The 19,583-nt window shown below is 30.5% G+C and overlaps 1 protein-coding gene across 4 annotated transcripts in view; it reads right to left on the bottom strand.

Annotated features, from left to right (window-relative positions):
- LOC126895268 (uncharacterized) overlaps positions 1-19,583 on the bottom strand; it is a 32,328-nt gene that overhangs the window by 12,175 nt on the left and 570 nt on the right. For all 4 annotated transcript variants that reach the window (XM_050666951.1, XM_050666949.1, XM_050666947.1 and 1 more), the window contains exons 2-3: positions 15,652-15,897; positions 15,494-15,575 (exon numbers count right to left, since the gene is read on the bottom strand). In XM_050666951.1, the coding sequence (XP_050522908.1) occupies positions 15,494-15,575; positions 15,652-15,897 (328 nt within the window). The remainder of the gene's footprint in view (positions 1-15,493; positions 15,576-15,651; positions 15,898-19,583) is intronic.

The following is a 19,583-nucleotide window of genomic DNA, read 5'->3' as shown; positions in this document are numbered from 1 at the left end:
ACAAGCACCAGTAGTTCTCATATCACCCTAAATTGCATTCAACCATCTCTTTTTCTATTTTACTTTTCCTAACAACTTAGTATAATAATTTAAATACTCTTCATTCTTGATTATATCCACTTAATAGTTATGAGATTTGCTAAAGCTTTCATGGATTGTCTTGCGGCTTAAAGTGCTTAAGGATGTATCCATGTTTATAGTTGAGTTTATTTATTAGATAAAATCTAATAATTGTACAGATTTTTAAGTAACGCCTAAATGCAGGGACTCCATTATAATTATCTAATTGGAATAGAAAGCCTCAACTTTGAAGATCACGCTAGAGATTGATAGACTATCCCCTTCTGACTGTAAAAAATCATATTCCCCCGTCAAAACCAGTTGTTTCGGTATATTTAAAATACACAAAATCTGTGACGCTCTATTCAAAATTTCACTCCCTGGGACTTATTCGTTTTTTTTTAGTTATTTAAACTTGGAATATTTTTTTTTTTTTAAATTAAATGACACTTAAAATTTTAAAGTGAATTTTGATTCGATGAATCTTTTTATTTAAGTTCATTTGTTTATTAAATAATAGTGTTTTATTTATTTATTTTTCTTCTTGTTGAAAGAAATGTCAATTAATATTTTAAATATTAAACCTTATTTTTAAATTATTTAATTATAAAAATAAATAATAAATTCAAACTAAACTATACATTTTTTATAATAGTAAAAATTTATTGTGAACATTTCTTATTAGGTAGCTAGGCTTAGAGCTTAATGTTTTTGTTCTAACGAACATCATGGTGGTGAACAGAGCTAAAGGTCACAATTTTTCATTTGAAACTGAGACTTAAACTAATTTTATAATAACTTTATTGGATTAAGTGTATTCTAATCTTATACTTATTGGGTAGCTAGTCTCTGAGCTAATGTCTTTGTTTTAAAGAACATCGCGCCGGCACACAGTAGAATGAAACGCCGATTTAGGCGGCCAAAAGTACCTTTTTTTAAAAGTCAATTAAAATTTTTTTTTTAGCAAAACACATTAATATCATACTTAAGGGTTTTAATAAAAAATTTTCAAGGGCATAAGTTGATTTAATGAGGGTGTAGAGCTATTTTAATGTTATACTTCTAAAATTTATCCGTATTTTCAGTAATTTTGAGTTTATTTCTGTACATTATTTTTATGCCTTAAAATATAATTTTAAATTAAAATTTTTTTTTCCTACTAAAAAAGATATCCTTTGTCAAATGAAAAAGGGGAAAAAAGTTTTTTTTTATTTTTGTGGAATTTAACAAATTTATACTTAAAAAAAATTCGATTTTATTTCGTTTTTTTCTCTAGTTTGCTCGTTTAAAGAAATTAACTAAAAATTACGCAAAATTACACGTTAATCCATACATGTGGCTTGTAGAGCAAGTCATCAGCTATACCATGAAAAAAACAAATTTAGCGCTCGATAATATTTGAACTGTACATACTGCATTTACCTAGAATAAACGAGTATTTCCCTAAAAATTGTATTACGATTTTATAGGCATCCTCATAAGTTAACACTAATAAATGACATGATGTGAACTCATCGATAAGATTTGGTATTGCTTAAGTTATTTTGAATGTATATCTATCTGACGAAAAATTTTTTCCTCGTTATATTATTTGCCATAAAGTTAACCACTCTCCATGTGTTAATCTCTCTATTTTCTATTCATTTTTTCAATATAGTGTTTTTTTTTATAAGTTTTTAACCTTTAAAATTACTTTTTTAAATGGACATTAAAATACGTGGTAAGTTATTATTAAATAGTTTATACCCTTATTTAATCAATTTATAAATGTGTGTAGATTTATATTTTACTAGAAAAACTGTTTAACAAGTTATACATTTTTAATACATTTTTTTTTCGATCTTAATGCTATATAATAAATAATATGATTGTTATAAGATTTAAGATTAAACCTTTTTTTCAATTTCGATATTATAATTTTTAACAATATTAAATTTATACATTTATTTTAGTTTCTGATTGTTCATCATCCATTTCTTTTTCAAATCAACAACTGATTCAAGTCATTAAAAAAAATGGTATTAGATTAAAAAACATAACAAACAATAACTCAAGGGCAGTAATTTTTGATTTTTTAAAGCAAAAATATAATGGAGCAAATTGGAGTACTCATTTTTTAAAAAAAGTTGAAAAAAGTATATTAGTATTTTGTTTGGATACTTCTAGAAGATGGACTAAGGTTAGTCATCATCATGAAAGGTTTTTGAAAAATTATTCAGAATGGCTTACTACACCATTTAAAATACCTTCAATAAAAAAAAATCTACTAAAACAATAAAAGGCCGACCTTTCGTTGATTTAACTGAATGTTCAGAACGAACAATGCGGCGAAAAATTAACTATGACATCAATGACGTCACCTGAAATTTTATGTGCAGAAAAAAAAAAGTTATTTGTTTCTGGAAAAAGAAATGAGGCTGCTTTATTTATTAAACTACTGTTGTCTCCTAATAGTGTCCCCCAAATGAAAATGACAATTGAAGATTTTTGTAACAAAGAACCTATTTCTTATACTGCTGATGAAGCTTTAGCATTTATTGTAGACAATCAACTTACAAAACAACTGTGTATGAATATAAGATTAGGAGCTAAAAAGAGGAATTGCAATATTTATCTATCTTATAAAAAAATTTTTAGCGCTAAACAAAAATGTTATCCCGATAATGTTAAAATTAGTGAATCTGGTACCATAATACCCTTGCCGAATCTTTTAGATCACACAACTAAAAGAATTTTTCAAATACCAGCTATCAACGAGGTAAAAATTGGCAAAAAGTTATTAGAAATGTTTTATAAATGAGGTTGCGACGGAAGTAGTGGTCAGACCCAATATAATCAAAAATTTAATAACAACCCTTGTACAACTGACCAAACAATGTTCATGTTCTCTCTTGTGCCACTTGAACTTAGATGCTGTAGTGATGATAGCAATGATAGTAGTGACGACTTTGAAGTAAAACATACGCTTATTTTAGGTATGTGATACTTTAGTCTAATTTAATATTAAAATGTTAAAACATTTAAAAAATAATTCATTCTATACAATTTAATATTGTCTAATATATATTCATTATTGTCCAATTATAGGACATGGAACTACGAACGATGGCAATACTGCAAGGGAAATTTTTAAAAACACTGAATTGTCATCCTCCTGTACTGGGATTGATATTAATTTAATTAAGCGCTGTGGAACAATTTTATCGGTAATAGCGAGCGGATATACAATAAACATAAAGGCCTTTGAAGAATATTTTTTTTTAACAGCTAAATTGTTTATATCATTGTATCCGTGGTACTAAATGCCGGCGTCGGTGCATAAAATTTTGTTACACGGTGCTCATATTATTCAATATGCGCCACTTCCTATAGGTAATATGACAAAAGATTATAGTTACTATAATGAAGAATATCAACATTTATTTTAGGCAACTTATTTGAGGAGGTACAAGAGAGTCGCAATAAAGATTATAAAATGTACCAAGAACATCACACCGGAAAGAATTCGCGCTTAAATACTAATGAGGATTTAATTCACATACTTCTTATCTTATCGGATTCTTACATTTCTAGTATTGATAGAAATAAGCAAGTGCATTTAAAAGAGTTATCAGAAGATGGTAAGATGTTAGTAATATTCCCTCATAATAATGACAACTATAAAGAAGATGAATTAAATAGTCAATTAAATGATTCATTTTCAGACATGAATTTATCAATGGCATAATTATTTTTTATATGTATAAAACTAAAATTTTCATATTTATATATCAATGTAATCGTATAACAATTAATAATAAATAATGACTAATTTTATTTATAGAACTAGAGTAAAAATCCTGTAAAACATACGATTTTTAGGGAAATACTCGTTTATTCTAGGTAAATGCAGTATGTACAGTTCAGTATTATCGAGATAATATTTAAGGATAATATTAAGGATAANGTATTATCGAGATAATATTTAAGGATAATATTAAGGATAAATTATAAAATTATATTTCTAATAAAAATATAGAGAGCTTAGAACATTTTACAAGTAAAATCAGTGTTCTTGGTTTGAATGGACTGTATAATATACGTTTTTTTTTATTAATAATAGTATTTGTTTATTAATTATAATTATATTTTAAGATAACAACGCTATACTATAAAACATAAAACACTACGTATCGCACTGACCATAACGACGGATTGCAGTGAACTAACTACTGCTAACGGCGATAGGGCCAAGCAGCGCAATCACAAAGATAACAAACAACAAAAAAAAATACATTAATATCGGCCAGAACATACCGCCCGGCAATTTTGAGCTTTGCTAAAATTTATGCAATACAATAAAATTCAACTTAAACAAAAATATAAAAATTATTACAAACAACCAGTAGATTAATATTAAACACTTTAAATAGTTATAATAAATTAACAAAATAATAAAAATTTTCATTAAATAATAAATAATAAATGACTAACATTACAGCAAATTAATCTAGTCAACATCAAATTTAAACTACACAATTATCTTTTATAAATAAATAATTATATAATTAAATTATAAAAATTCATCCTAATCCCCCCCCCCTTTTTTTTTTTTTTTTTTACAATAAAAACAGGACACAACATTAGAAATAATAGAAATATATAAATTAATTGAAATTAAAATTCATAATAAACAACAATTTTTTTTTTTTTTTTTTTTTTTATTCTATAGGCAATGGACATAACTTACGAACTGCTCTTTTGACAATACCGCCTTCTGTTAGAACATCCACTGTTCGAACGACATTATCATTGCCGGGATATAGCTTTACAATGCGACCTAGTTTCCATTTAAGTGGTGGTAAATTTTCTTCTTGCACAATTACAAGCATATTTTCCTTTGCATTTTTCCCGTTGGTAGAACGCCATTTTTGCCTCACTTGTAATTGACTGATGTATTCTTTACTCCATCGTGCCCATATTTGTTGAGTCAGGTACTCTGTTAACTGCCATCTTCGTAAGTTGTTCGGATTTATATTGGAAATATTTGGTTCCGGAATGCTAGTTAGCGACTCTCCAATAATAAAATGCCCTGGTGTGAGAACATTTAAATCAGAAGGATCCGAAGAGACAGGAGTTAGCGGCCTCGAATTCAAACAAGCTTCTATTCGCGATAAAATTGTTATCATTTCTTCATATGTGAAGCACGTGTCCCCTGCTTGTCTAATTAGATGGTGCTTCATGGACTTCACTGCCGCCTCCCATAAACCTCCAAAGTGAGGGGACCTCGGCGGTATGAAGTGCCATTTTATTCCGTTTTCACTAGTAAAATTTTGTACCTTGTTAATGTGGTCTTGTGAAGTAAATAGAACATTTAAGTCTTTTAATTTTCGGTTCGCTCCAACAAAATTTGTAGCGTTGTCGGAGAAGATGTCGGATGCTATCCCTCTTCTAGCTATAAAGCGACGTAGAGCTGCTAAAAATGAATCAGTGCTCAGATCTCCTACCAACTCCAAATGCACTGCCTTCGTTGAAAAACAAACAAACACGCATACGTACGACTTTAATTTAGGAGCCTTACGTATTAAACTAGATTTTGTAGCGATTGGTCCGCAAAAATCGACACCACAAACTTGAAAAACCCGAGTCGGTTGAGTTCTTTCTTTGGGCAGATCGGCCATTAGTGGGCTAAGAAAAGCAGGTTTCCGACGAAAACATACTACGCAACTGTGAACTATTTTTCTTGCTAAATTTCTGCCATTAAGCGGCCAATACTTTTCCCTTATCGACGCTAATAGAGCCTGCGGTCCAGCATGCAATAAACGGTTGTGTTCGTATTGAAATATTAAACGAGTAAAGTTGGATTTTTCGGGCAACACTATTGGATGTTTTTTATCATTTGAAAAAACAGAATTGAGTAATCTGCCGCCTACACGGATCGCTCCATCGTTATCTAAATGTGGACTTAAAATATACAGACGGCTGCTAGGCTTCACATTTTCACCTCGTCTTAAGATTTTAAGTTCCTCTCCAAAATAAACATTTTGAACCATTTTGACTAGAGTTGTTTTTGAATTATTCAATTCTTCCACATCAATGTTACCAAACTGTTTTTGCTTGTTTATTACTCTAATTTTCCACCGCAATATAAAAGCGGTAACACGCAATAACTTTAAAAAACACGAAAATTTTTTAAAAAGAAAAAATTCGGTGTCATTGATTTTTGTAAAAAATGTCTTTCTTTCTTCAATAACTTCGTCCTGTTTAGGAACTTCAGCGAGCGGCCATTGATTTTCTTCTAAGTTTATCCAGGGTGGGCCGTTCCACCACAATTGATTTTTTCTCAAATCCTCTGGATTGCAACCACGAGATATTATATCTGCTGGATTGTCTTCTGATTTCACGTGATACCATTCAGATTTAGAAGTAGCTTCGTGTATTTCCCCTACGCGGTTAGCAACGAAAGTTTTCCATCTGGAAGACGGTGCATTTATCCATGATAAAACTATGGTCGAGTCCGTCCAAAAATATTTTTTATTTATACTTAATCGTAAACGAGGAACAATTTTTTTGAATAGACGAACTAATAAAACGGCGGCGCATAATTCTAAACGTGCTAAAGACAAAACTTTTAGCGGAGCCACGCGCGATTTAGCCGTCACTAAACGCGTCGCACACGAACCGGAGCGGTCATAAACACGTAAATACAAACACGCACCGTAAGCACGAACTGAAGCGTCTGAAAAACCATGAATTTGAATCGCCTCGACATTATCACAATCAACTACAAGTCTAGGTATTGTCATGTGTTCAATACTTGATAAACTGGCTCTGTACAATTCCCACTCCGCCTTTATCGCTGATGGCAACACTTCGTCCCACTTAACATTGAGTTTCCATAATTCTTGCATTATTATTTTAGCAGCAATAATAACTGGTCCTATTAAACCGAGTGGATCAAAGATAGTGGCTATAGTTGACAACACGTTTCTTTTTGTACTAGCCTCTTCATTATCGTTGCGTTCAATGTTTACTTTATATAGATAAACATCATTTACCGGGTTCCAGCATAGGCCCAATGTTTTTGTAGTACTGCCGTCTAGATTTAGAACTATAAGTGGGTCATTATCGGCGTTAGGAATATTTGATAGCAATAGCGGCTCATTTGACATCCATTTTCTTAGTTGAAAACCAGCGCTATTCATTATTTTTATTATATCATTTCGCAACATAAGAGCTTCAGCTATTGAATTACCGCCACCAAGGTAGTCGTCCATGTAAAAGTCTTCTTTAATTGCTAGGCTTGCTAATGGGTATTTATTTTCATTTTCGTTGGCCAATTTTTCTAAACAAGCTGTTGCAACGTAAGACGCATGTGATGTACCATACGTTAATGTGTTGAGATGATACTCCTCTATTTTTTCAGATGGTTTAGATCGCCATAGTATTTTTTGCCATTTACGATCCTGTTCGGCTACGATTATTTGTCGATACATTTTTGTAATGTCCGACGAAAACGCGTACTTATAAGTTCGAAACCGCGCCAAAATGCACATCAAATCGTCCTGTATCACCGGTCCTTTTAACAAAATATCATTTAAGCTTTTACCATTAGTGGTTATGCAGGATGCATCAAACACGATACGTGTTTTTGTTGTGCATTTATCGTCTCGCAATATAGCATGGTGAGGCATAAAATAGGAATTCTTTTCTTCAATTTTATCCTGATCAGAACTAATTATGGACATATGATTTAACTGCTCATATTCATTCATAAATTCCACGTACCTCTTTTTTAAGTCTGCATTGTTAGTTAGACGTTTTTCAGTCGACAAAAAACGACGAAAAGCCGTTCCTCGGGAGCAACCTAGCTGAATGCTTTTTTCTCGGAAAGGCAATTCAATTATGAAACGACCGTCCGCTTCATTTCTTCTTACTGTCCGATTAAAATGATCAACACATAATTTTTCTTCTTCGCTTAACGATCTTTTATCACCTATTTCTTCGATTTCCCAAAATTTGGTTAATTGCTTGTCTATTTTATCCTCGATTGATAACGACTGAGCAAAAAATGAATTTGTAATTGGTGTAGATAATTTGCATAATGATCCCGCTACTATCCACCCAAGTTCAGTTTCTTGATAAATAATACTGCTATTATTAGTGGTGTATTTACCGGGTAACAATATTTCATAGAAACATGCAGCTCCAATTAAAATATCTATTTTGCCAGGCACAGCATATGATGGATCAGCAAGTTTAATATTGTCTGGCAATTCTTCCTGGATCACATTAATGTTTTCACTTGGAAGTAAAGTGGTTATTTTTGGCAAAGTTAATAACTCAATTGTTTTATTGTAACTGGTGCAGTTAGCCTCTATAGTGGCTACTATTGAATATTGAGACTGTGTGATTGATTTATTTACACCCTCTATGGTTACCTTGACTTTGCGCTTAGATAGACCCAAACCGTTCGCTAAATCAGTTGTAATAAAATTACTTTGCGACCCTGAGTCTAATAACGCTCGCACGTACCATGTTTTGTTTGCTCTATCTTTTATCTTTACAATAGCTGTAGATAATAATACTTGATTTTCGTAACGACCTGACGAGTGCAATGCAGTAGCAGAATTATGAACTGTTTCCTTATCTTGGTGTAGTAATGTATTGTGTTTATCATTGCATATACGGCAACCTTTCGCTTTACACGGACTCGTATGCCGTGTTAAACAGTTTTCACATAAATTTAATTTGATTGTTTGCTCTTTTCGTTCGTTCGCCGATAACGACAAAAATTTAGTACATCTGTATATCGGATGACCTTCATTACACACGTAACATTTAAATTTCGTTGTCGCTACGTGCATAACTGTTTTATTTTGCCATTTTTTTTCTTGCGCCTTTCCTTTTCCATAATTTTCGTAGGATCTTTTCTCAGACTTGTCATTTGAACTGCACGAACTTTCTACAGCCTCAAGTATTTTAAATCTAGTTTCCAAGAAATCCATTAATGTTGATACGGAGGGTACCACTGTTTTCGGCGCCTCAGTTTCCCACTCCTTTAAAGTTTTTTGATCTAACTTAGACGTTATCAAATGCACGAGTAAAGAACCCCAAGCTTTAGGGTCTTGCCCGAGGGTCTCTAAAGCATTCATGTTATTAATAATTTTATCTATTAAACATCTTAATTTAGACGAAGATTCTTTCGTTATTGGTTGAATGTCATACAGCGCCTTCGTATGGGCTTGAACGAGCATTTTTTTATTGTTATATCTATTTATTAAGGCTGACCACGCATAGTCGTAATTGACCTCAGTTAATTCGACTGATTTCACCACATTAGCTGCTATACCGTTTAATGACGATTTTAAATAAAAGAATTTTTGTACTTTTGAAAGAGCTGAATTTGAATGTATAAGCGCTATGTACATGTCATGGAACGCTGCCCATTCTGAGTACTCGCCCGAAAATTGTGGTAAATTTATCGGAGCTAGTTTTGCAAACGAATAAATTCCATTGTTGTTGCCGTTTGAAACACCCGATAAGTTACTCGGACTAGAACTATTTAGATTGATATCAGAAACTCTAATCTCCATATTATCCGTAGTTACATTTTTATTTAGCTTATTAATAATATTTCTGCACTCAGCTATCGTCTCATAATACAGATCTTCGAAATCAGAACGATATTTTTCGTTATCCTCTTCTGGGAGTGCAATTTCTATCTCTAATTGAATCTTGTTAAATTCACACAATACTCCTTCAGCTCTCTCTACTCTCACCGACAGCTGATTAGCGTCTAAACTCTCCGGTGTTGTTTTGAGTATATTTAACGTTCTTGTGAGCTGACCTTTAAGTGCTCCACGCGCTGCCTTTAGCGAAACAATGTTATCAGCCATTGCGTTTGTTATACGCCTCTCTTCGGACGGGAAATTTTTTTTAACTCCAGTTAAATTTAGCACTTAAATAATTTAACACTATACACTATACGTAAACGATTATATTTTACTAAGTACGATCCGGGCCGATTGGACCATGTTCTTGGTTTGAATGGACTGTATAATATACGTTTTTTTTATTAATAATAGTATTTGTTTATTAATTATAATTATATTTTAAGATAACAACGCTATACTATAAAACATAAAACACTACGTATCGCACTGACCATAACGACGGATTGCAGTGAACTAACTACTGCTAACGGCGATAGGGCCAAGCAGCGCAATCACAAAGATAACAAACAACAAAAAAAAATACATTAATATCGGCCAGAACAATCAGTTATAGATTTTGTGTAATTAAATCGTATTATTTAAAATTTGAATCGTTTTCTTAAGTAATTATATTCATTATCTGACGTGTAATGTAAATCGTATACATATTGCATTTAATATTAGAATCAACGTTGGATTATTTTAAATATTATTGTGTGGCATAGGGCATAAAGTAAGAACAGTTTAACCTATGCTTTTAAACCTCAAATAATATATTGATTAATAAACTATTAAGAAAAATTATATAATTTTTGGGATATTTAAAATAATTTATTAATTAATACTATTCAACCCTGAGATATCTATATTTACTCATTCCACAATTTTACCCCTTTTATCCATTTATATTAACCTTTACATTCATATTATTTTATTTATCTTTTAAAAAACTATATATTATTTCTTTTTATAATTTTTTTTTTGGTTTATTACATCCATCTTAGTTGGTCGTGACTTTGGATTAGTAAGCCTAGATATATCTACNTCGTGACTTTGGATTAGTAAGCCTAGATATATCTACTGTTAACAACAAATCTATCCCGATCATACCTTGTGAAAAGGTTGCTAACTTGTCATAGGATCCTATGATCCATTTAAACCGTTATTTTCAGTGACGACCCAAACTAAAGGGATATCCTCTATGAAAAAATAGAATGCACTCTTAAGGAACAACCCACTGTGATGGTGTCACGTTACCATTATTGTGAGAATTATTTTAATAAAATACAGACAGCACATCCGCTTCTTGATACTGATGAAATAACAAATAATATCGATTGCCAAAGTGGCAATAGTTCTAATTATTATAAAAACCCAATAGACCTGACCATCGTGGTCAGTCGACTCCAGTGCCTTGTGTCATTCATCAGTCTCAATACTCGGTTGTCGCTGTCCGGCTTACTGCTTAAAGTAAAGTCTTAATTTATTCCTTTTTAAACCTATCTACTCTCTTCCACAACATTTCAGAGTACTTGTGTCTTGCACTTCGTCTGCACCTCGTACTTCATTATTCTCTCCTATACCCAAAGTATTTGTGTCTTGCACTTCGTCTGCACCTCATACCTAGGTGTTACCCTGATTCCCTTCCTGTATCACCAGCCTTTCGACACCCACGGCTAACCCGGAGTGTCAGCCGAGCACGGTGATTGCTGTATGACAACACGCACGTGAATACCTGATAGCAGGCACCACATCCTCATATTCATCTTCGTATCACATAACTATTTACATTTACTCTTTTCTTTTATTGTGTTACGACACCACATTAAAGGTTATGATATACAGGGATTGTAAATAAAACTTGTATTACACTCTAACTAGCCAGTATTTTTAAATGTCAGCATCAGTTTTTCTAAATGTGTGATAACATAATATAATTCTCGTAAATAAATTTTTATCACAAAAGGGACCAGTAGTGTATTTTTAAGAACCCTAACTGAGAGGTATAAAACATCCGTGCAAATAGATCTTATTCAGGAATTATGTCTACATGGTATACAGATCAAGAGACTAAACTTAAAAGGCTTTAAACTGTTTTACAAACAGTCAACAAATCAAGCTTTTGTATTTTGATGTTATAATATACACACTACTCATTATTTAGTAGTCTATATATTATTCACTTCAATCTTTTAAACTATACCATATATTTTATGATCTTTCAACAAATTCAAGAAGTGACTTGGCATACATTATAAATTTACGAATAGTTTGTAGTTTATTTATTTTCAATCTTGCTTATTATATCTAGAAGGTAAATTTTTTATACAAAAGTTTAATATAATGAGCACATAAATAAAATATCGAATAAGAAAAATTAAGTGACTACTAAAATAAAATATTGTTTAAATAAAAAAAATCAATAAAGTTTGTACGAAGTTAATCAGCCTACTCTAATCTATGAGTGAGTTACTTAAATGGACAATAAGAATAAAGACTCTCTTGCGAAGATAGAGAGCCCACTTGTGGTTCCTATACTACTCGAGGTATTTATTAACACGATTCACAGTTAGCACAAGCTTAGATAACTACTGGTACGAGTGGTGTTATTGATATTTAAAGTGTGATAATAAATCACAATAATTTCTATTTCAAATTATACTATATTATTAATACATTTTCAAACAACACTTTGTTTTTCTATATTTTATATTTTTTCATAAAACCCTCGCACTCATACTCGGAGAGAAAATTATATCATTTTATTCAGCATAACATAGTCACTCAATCTTTCTCATGCTCATACAAAACAACTATCCAATCAAATAAATCAATATATTATAGAATTCCATTTTTGAGTTACTATATAAGTCATTATCTAATAAAATTATTTTCTTCTTCTTTTTTCTCGCTTTAATCCCAACTACTTAGGGTCGGCCAAATTTATACGGAGTACTATAGGAACCACAAAAGTGCAAACCTTTCTTATGACCTGAAATACATATAGTTTATATAAGGATCAAAACAAACCACTGAATCAGCCAAAACTGTCCTTCAAAATTTCATGGTTTCAGAGTACAAGAAAAACTTTTGATAGAAAAAAAATACATAAGACAAGGTGTAGCTTGGTCGAATGCTAACTTGTCAAAATTAATAAAAAGTTATCAATGATCTGGTTTGGAACTACATTGGGAGTCCTACATAGGCATTCTCAAAGAAATTTATAACAAAAATTAGCTAAATGAAATACGGATCAAACGTTTGACTTGTGCTAAATAGCTGCTAACGAGAACAGTAATAACCCTAAGTGCCATAAGATGGACAATAAAATCTTTTAGCAGTTTTAAGACTACTGTCTGTGACGAAATATTTCTTGGACTTCTACAAGAAGGGCTAAATCTAATCACCCCCATTTTTGCAACTATTTAGAGGATGCCTAGCCTATGGTTATTAAATGATTGCTGACGAAAGGTCAGGATGGTATTTATATCTAAACCTAACCGTCCTAAATACTATAAAGCAAAATCTAACAGACCAATAAGTCTCACTTAATTTCTTCTCAAGAATTAGGAGAAATTTTTTGATACGTATATAAAGAGAGGCCTCTAAAGAAGAACCCTTTACAAAAAAACCAATAGATGTTCCAAAAAGGAAAATCTATTAACACAACTCTACATAATTAAAACACAAATGTGGACAAAGCTATACAGGATAAAATTTATATAGTAGGCATATTCCTAGACATTGAAGGGGTTTTTAATAATATACATTTCATGCTTTGTGTGGTAAAACTTTAGGCAACTGAATTTCAAAAGTGTTTTACTTATATAAAAATTATTTTGCAAAATTTAATCATAATTTTAAAATTTGTTGACGTTCAGTTACTAATAATCAATTTTTTTCATATTTCTTGTTGATGCTCAACTTAATCACTCATAACTTATTTTAACATTATCTAACCACCTCATAAAACTAACCAATCTCTTAAGTTAAAATAACATTAAAGAAAAGCCACAAAATTTGAAAAAGGCTTGATAGCTTTGACACATTTAGCCTGAATGGACAAGAATTGGTTTTACGTCAGAGGTGAAATAATTAAGTATTATTCTAGATAGTAAGCTAAGATGGAAGTCACATATTCAGGCAAGTGTCAAAAAAGCCATGGGTACATTGTTAAAATACAGCAGAACTCTTAGAAAGATCTGAAACTTTAAGCCACGAATGATGTATTGACATACACTTCAGTGATTAAACCTAAGACAAATATACGGTCAGCTGACGGCAAGCTTATTACTCCCACACCGGAAAAATGTCTAAAAATGTTTAGAAGTTTACAGCAGTACATCCATACAGCTAGGTCAGCGGTTTGTTTTTTTTTGTCGTAGGCATAGTAATATGCATAGCCTTGATGACAACGGGTCATATTGGTATTTTTATTGTTTTTTGTGTTCATGTTGTACCACGTGGATATCCAGAATAGCAGAGTTTCTTCAGTCACAGAAAATATGGATAACATATGCAGTGGTATAGTGATATTCGCGTGACTGGTACAGCTCATTGTTAAATGTAGATACAGATTGTGATGTTTTATGGTGTTAAAATCACGCTAGAAGACCAGGTCGGCTCGATTCATAATTGTTGTATTTCATGTATTATTTTGGTTTTTATATTTTTAATCATAATTTATTGTAAGTGAAGATGCCCAATAAAATATTTAAACAATAATTTATATCTGAATTGTATTTTATAGCATTCATTATAATACTCTGTGATGGCAACATCCTTCTTTTTCTTTAATAATAATATCATAGCACCCCTTAATGTCAAAGGGGCCATCATCTCTGAAGGAGTCTGGTGGCATAATAATGTGCTTTGTTAAAATAAAAAATAAGGTAAGTATGTTCATAGGGCTAACCACTCAATGGAAACTCATTGAGCAAATACAGCCAGAAAATAACTTAAAGGCATTCAAAGAATGGCTTCAACAGCCATAACTGGATTAGAAAAATCTTTTCCCGAAAAAAAGAAGAAAATCTAAAACCCAAAGAGATACTTAACTTATCCAGAGAGACAGAACTATTTGAATAAATATAGGTGCGGCCTAGTAGGGCTCCTAGGTTAATCAATGGGTTCATAGCAAATATAAAACCAGTATTTATTGAGTTACAAACATTTTAATACATCGATTGGATAGTAGCACCGGTGGGTTCAGATCGTACTGTATTATTTAAAAACAATAATATACAACAAATAAAGGTTAACATTTTAAGAATACAAAAATTGTTAAAAAAAAATAGCGAAATTGGTTAAAAATTTTTAAAAGTGGGTAAAATCCTAAAATATAAAAAAAATTCTTTTCATCAAAATTGTAATAGCTCAAAAACTATATTGAACCTAATTTTTTTACTAGTATTACTTATAAAAAAAAACTGTTTCCCTTAAAAAAATATGTATTATATATTATGTATTAACATGTGTATTTTTTGTAAAATACGAATTTTACATAATTAAATTTATTAGCTTATGATAAACACTCTATTTCGGTTAAATAATGGAAATTGACGATTCTTTAACGTTAAATTCTGATCACACAGTATGCAACATTTATTTTAAAATAAATATAATAATAAACAGAATACAACCTACAGACAAATACTGAATAGTTGACAAAAATATTCACCAGCTAATAATTTCTTTATGTTTAAAACTCATAAATTTAGAATTATATTTGTACATACCAGACCTATACATTTTTTCAATTCGTTCATCTCGTTCGTCATCGAACGTCATAGTCTTATATATTTCTGAAGTTTTGGCAAACTAAAAATTAAAAGACATTGATTTCAGCATTTATTAAGATTAAGGAGGTCATTATTAAAAATTCAATAACTATTACATCGATAATATTTTTTCGCAATATTTGGCCATACTTTGTAGTTCCAGATATCCAATAAGACAAGGAACTAAAGAAACAATTACCATCTTTCCTTATTTTAACTAATTTGTTTGGAATACCGAGAAAATATTCGTGGTTTTCTTGTATACATGGCTCTACCCATTCAAATTTTAGTTTTTTACACATTTCTATCTGCCATTCTTTGTCAACTGGTAAAAAAGGTTCGTTTTTCTTCTCTTCGGTAGTCTGTATTATAAATAATAATAATAAAATTCATTAAAAATTGATAAAGAAAATTTGCAAACTTCAAGTCATTTATTTAAATAGATATGGTAATTTTTTTCTTACTGAATTTTTGTATATGTATAAAATAAAATTAAACTAAAATATACCCCAATCACATTTGGAGGTCGTAAAAAATTAATTTTTTATTTTAAGTAATGTTATGTTTTTAAATTTACATAAAACACAAAATAAATATTTTCCTCGAAATTACAAGAAAACAAAACTTTGACACATTTAGCATGAAAACAACAATATAATTGGATGAATTGTTAATATTTTTACAAAACTACAATAGATTATACAAAAATAATTTATTATTGTTCATTAAATATTTTAACGAAAATAAATACGTTGATTATCTAGAGCATTAAAAAAAAAGTGATTAGTAATAACTAATTATAATGCAAAATTTTGGAGATAATAAATTATAATAATTTAGATTAAATTAAATTCTGGATATCAATTCAAAATGTTTTTCGCCATAAGAATTAATGCAAATTTTAAATATTGAAATATTATAAATTGATGTAATTTTAAATGTTATAGTACAAGAACAAACTTCGTTTTCGACATTTATTCTATATTTTCAGTTATTATCGTAAAAATAACCTCTTTTATGCGCTAGACCATTATTGTAATTTATAAAAATACATGTATTACATCGTTAAACATACCCACATATAGTTAGTCAAGTAAATATTTCGACACCTCTAAAAAATGAATTGCCTGTTAAATTGCTATTGTTTTAAGTATAGTTTAATCACTTATTTAAAAATTTTCCTAATGGTGTTGGTCATAAGTTAAAGTTTGTAAGATGATGACAATATGCGTATCAAATTAATTTTTTAGACGATGACCGAATATTTTTTTACATACAGTATACAGAGTATCGCAGAACTAACTGATAACACTTATAACTTATGACACAATTATTCGTTGGTTGACATAAAAAAAAATTATTATTGCCTGCTTAGACTACGTTTAAAGAAGATTTTTTATTTATTATCACTAATAAAAAAAAAAATAAAAAGTAAAAAAAATTTGTTTTTTTTTTATTATTTTTAAAATTTCAAACCCATATTTTTTTACTCCTTTTTATGTTAATGGATGGATATTAATTTTAGGTCAAGTACTCATTGAGTTAAAAGAATTACAATCAATTGAGTGGATATTATCTACTTTTAATTCAAAAAATATTTTGCGTTACTTATTTTTTTATAATTTTTACAAATTTGAATTACTACATAAACACATATTTCTTTAAAGAAAAAAATAAAGAATAAATATTTAAAATTAAAATTTTATTTGAAATTATTTAGTCCTTTTCTTCTTCTATAAATGTTAACATGACAATATTAATTTTAGTATTTATTGAATTACAAACATTTATTATGTTAAATGCTACATGTACAAAATTTAATAATAAACACTGCGGAGAGCGTATTTCGATTCATACAAAGTCCTTAAAGTATTAAATGGTTCAGCAAACGTTGTAGAAAAGGAATCCAGAAACGTATCAATTCTAGGATTAAGGCAATCCAAATACTCACACCGAAAAACATAATAGAGATCAAAAAGAAAGAAGTGACAAAGTTAATTAGAAAAGAGAAAAGAATGTCAGAAATAGTAAGAATAGAAGAGATCAATTTATATGAATTCAATATAAGAGAATTATTTAAAAGGTAAAAAACAACTAAAACTGGCTTTATACCATTCATATTATTGCTAGTATATGAAATGGTGCTCTGATATCTCGTCTAGATATGTTAGCTAATGAGTTCAAGCAATATTCATAGAATTATTAAATAAAGTATCATATAATGACATCGATGATCAAGGAATTAAAGCTTATTATAGAGTAGACAAGGATATACTTGCTTCTAGCATAGATGATACAAAATTGGCAATACAAATCTTGAAAAATAATGTCGTAACACAATAAAAGAAATGAAACAATTCTAAATGTAATAATGTGTACGAAGATGAATATGAGGATGTGGTGCCTGCTGTCTAGATATTCACGTGCGTGTTGTCGTACAGCAGTCACCGTGCTCGGCTGACACTCCGGGTTAGCTGTGGGTGTCGAAAGGCTGTTGTTATAGGAAGGGAATAAGGGTAACACCTAGGTATGACGCACAGACGAAGTGCAAGACACAAGTACTCTGAAATGTTGTGGAAGAGAGTAGATAGGTTTAAAAAGGAATAAACAAAGACTTTACTTTAAGCAGTAAGCCGGACAGCGACAACCGAGTACTGAGACTGATGAATGACACAAGGCACTGGAGTCGACTGACCACGATGGTCAGGTCTATTGGGTTTTTATAATAATTAGAACTATTGCCAATTTGGCAATCGATATTATTTGTTAATTCATCAGTATCAAGAAGCGGATGTGCTGTCTGTATTTTATTAGAGTAATTCTCACAATAATGTTAACGTGACAACATCACAATAATAAGGCCTCAAATAAAAACAGGATTAACTCAGAATATTTGAAGGTAGGAAGTTAATAAATAAAATGGGAACTACATTCGGTGATTCCACAAATATAGAAAGAAGAAAATCTTCTGGAGACTTGGTATGAAACATTTATCTGTTTATATTCAGAAACGAAGACAGAGGAAAATTAAAAACTACAGGAGATAACTCTATTGAATACATCCTGCATGGATCTATCATCAATTGAGCTAAGTCTATTGTAGCCGTAAAGAGATATAAATTTACATTTTAATTGTAGCGGTCATTTACAAGAGAAAATTATACAAAAAAATTAACAAATGCTGTATTGCATACAACACAAATAATATTATTACGACCAGAAATCAATGCGAACAATTTACGATGATGGATAATTTCCAACTACCGGTAAACAAGGTGACGCCATTAAACATCTTAAGCTTTTAAGAGAAGTTTATTAATTTTTTAATTATTGAAACCAAAGATAACAAGTAAGTTGAATTTATATTGAACAATTTAATTGTCAATAACAAATATAAAGACGTTCAATATATTTCTAGTGTCTTTACTTTACTCAACCCTTGCCCACCTAGCACGGTAAATTGATGGCCTCCGTGTACAGTTCATCGTCGTAAAACAGTGAGTCAATTGTTTTTGTGTGTTATTTATTGTTTTTTTTTTTTTTTTTGNTAATTTTTTTTTGTTGTTTTTTTTTTTTTTTTTTTTTTTTTTTTGTAACAAGGGCCTTTGTTTGAATGGTAAATTGTTCGGTCATTGTACGCCGTTATTCTTATTATTTGTTCATTGGACCTTGTTCTCAAAGATCTCGTCCCCTTGCACGCTCCAGTGATTGGGCCCTAACCATCACTAAATAACTTTATTGCCGTAGTTGTTTTTTCACCGTCTGTTTTCATCTACCATTACGTGCCTGGATCTACTCTCTGACTCGTGATACACAAATGTTCGACACTATTACTACACGATCTCATACAGTCAACTCATCACTATCAACAATTTCATCTATTCAGCTGAGTTTTAAATTATTTTTTAATGTTATTTATTATTTGTTTTAGTTTAGTTTACTTTATTGTTTTATGCCGCTTCGACGGGCATTAGTATTTAGAGGCCCCCGTTATCCCTTAAATTTAAGATACTCTTTGAAGAACTTCTAATATATTTAGTTATTTGTT

This window comes from Daktulosphaira vitifoliae, unplaced genomic scaffold (assembly GCF_025091365.1).
Source record: "Daktulosphaira vitifoliae isolate Bord-2020 unplaced genomic scaffold, ASM2509136v1 Scaffold_1, whole genome shotgun sequence".
Lineage (NCBI taxonomy): Eukaryota > Metazoa > Arthropoda > Insecta > Hemiptera > Phylloxeridae > Daktulosphaira > Daktulosphaira vitifoliae.
This window is presented reverse-complemented; position numbering and strand designations above follow the sequence as displayed.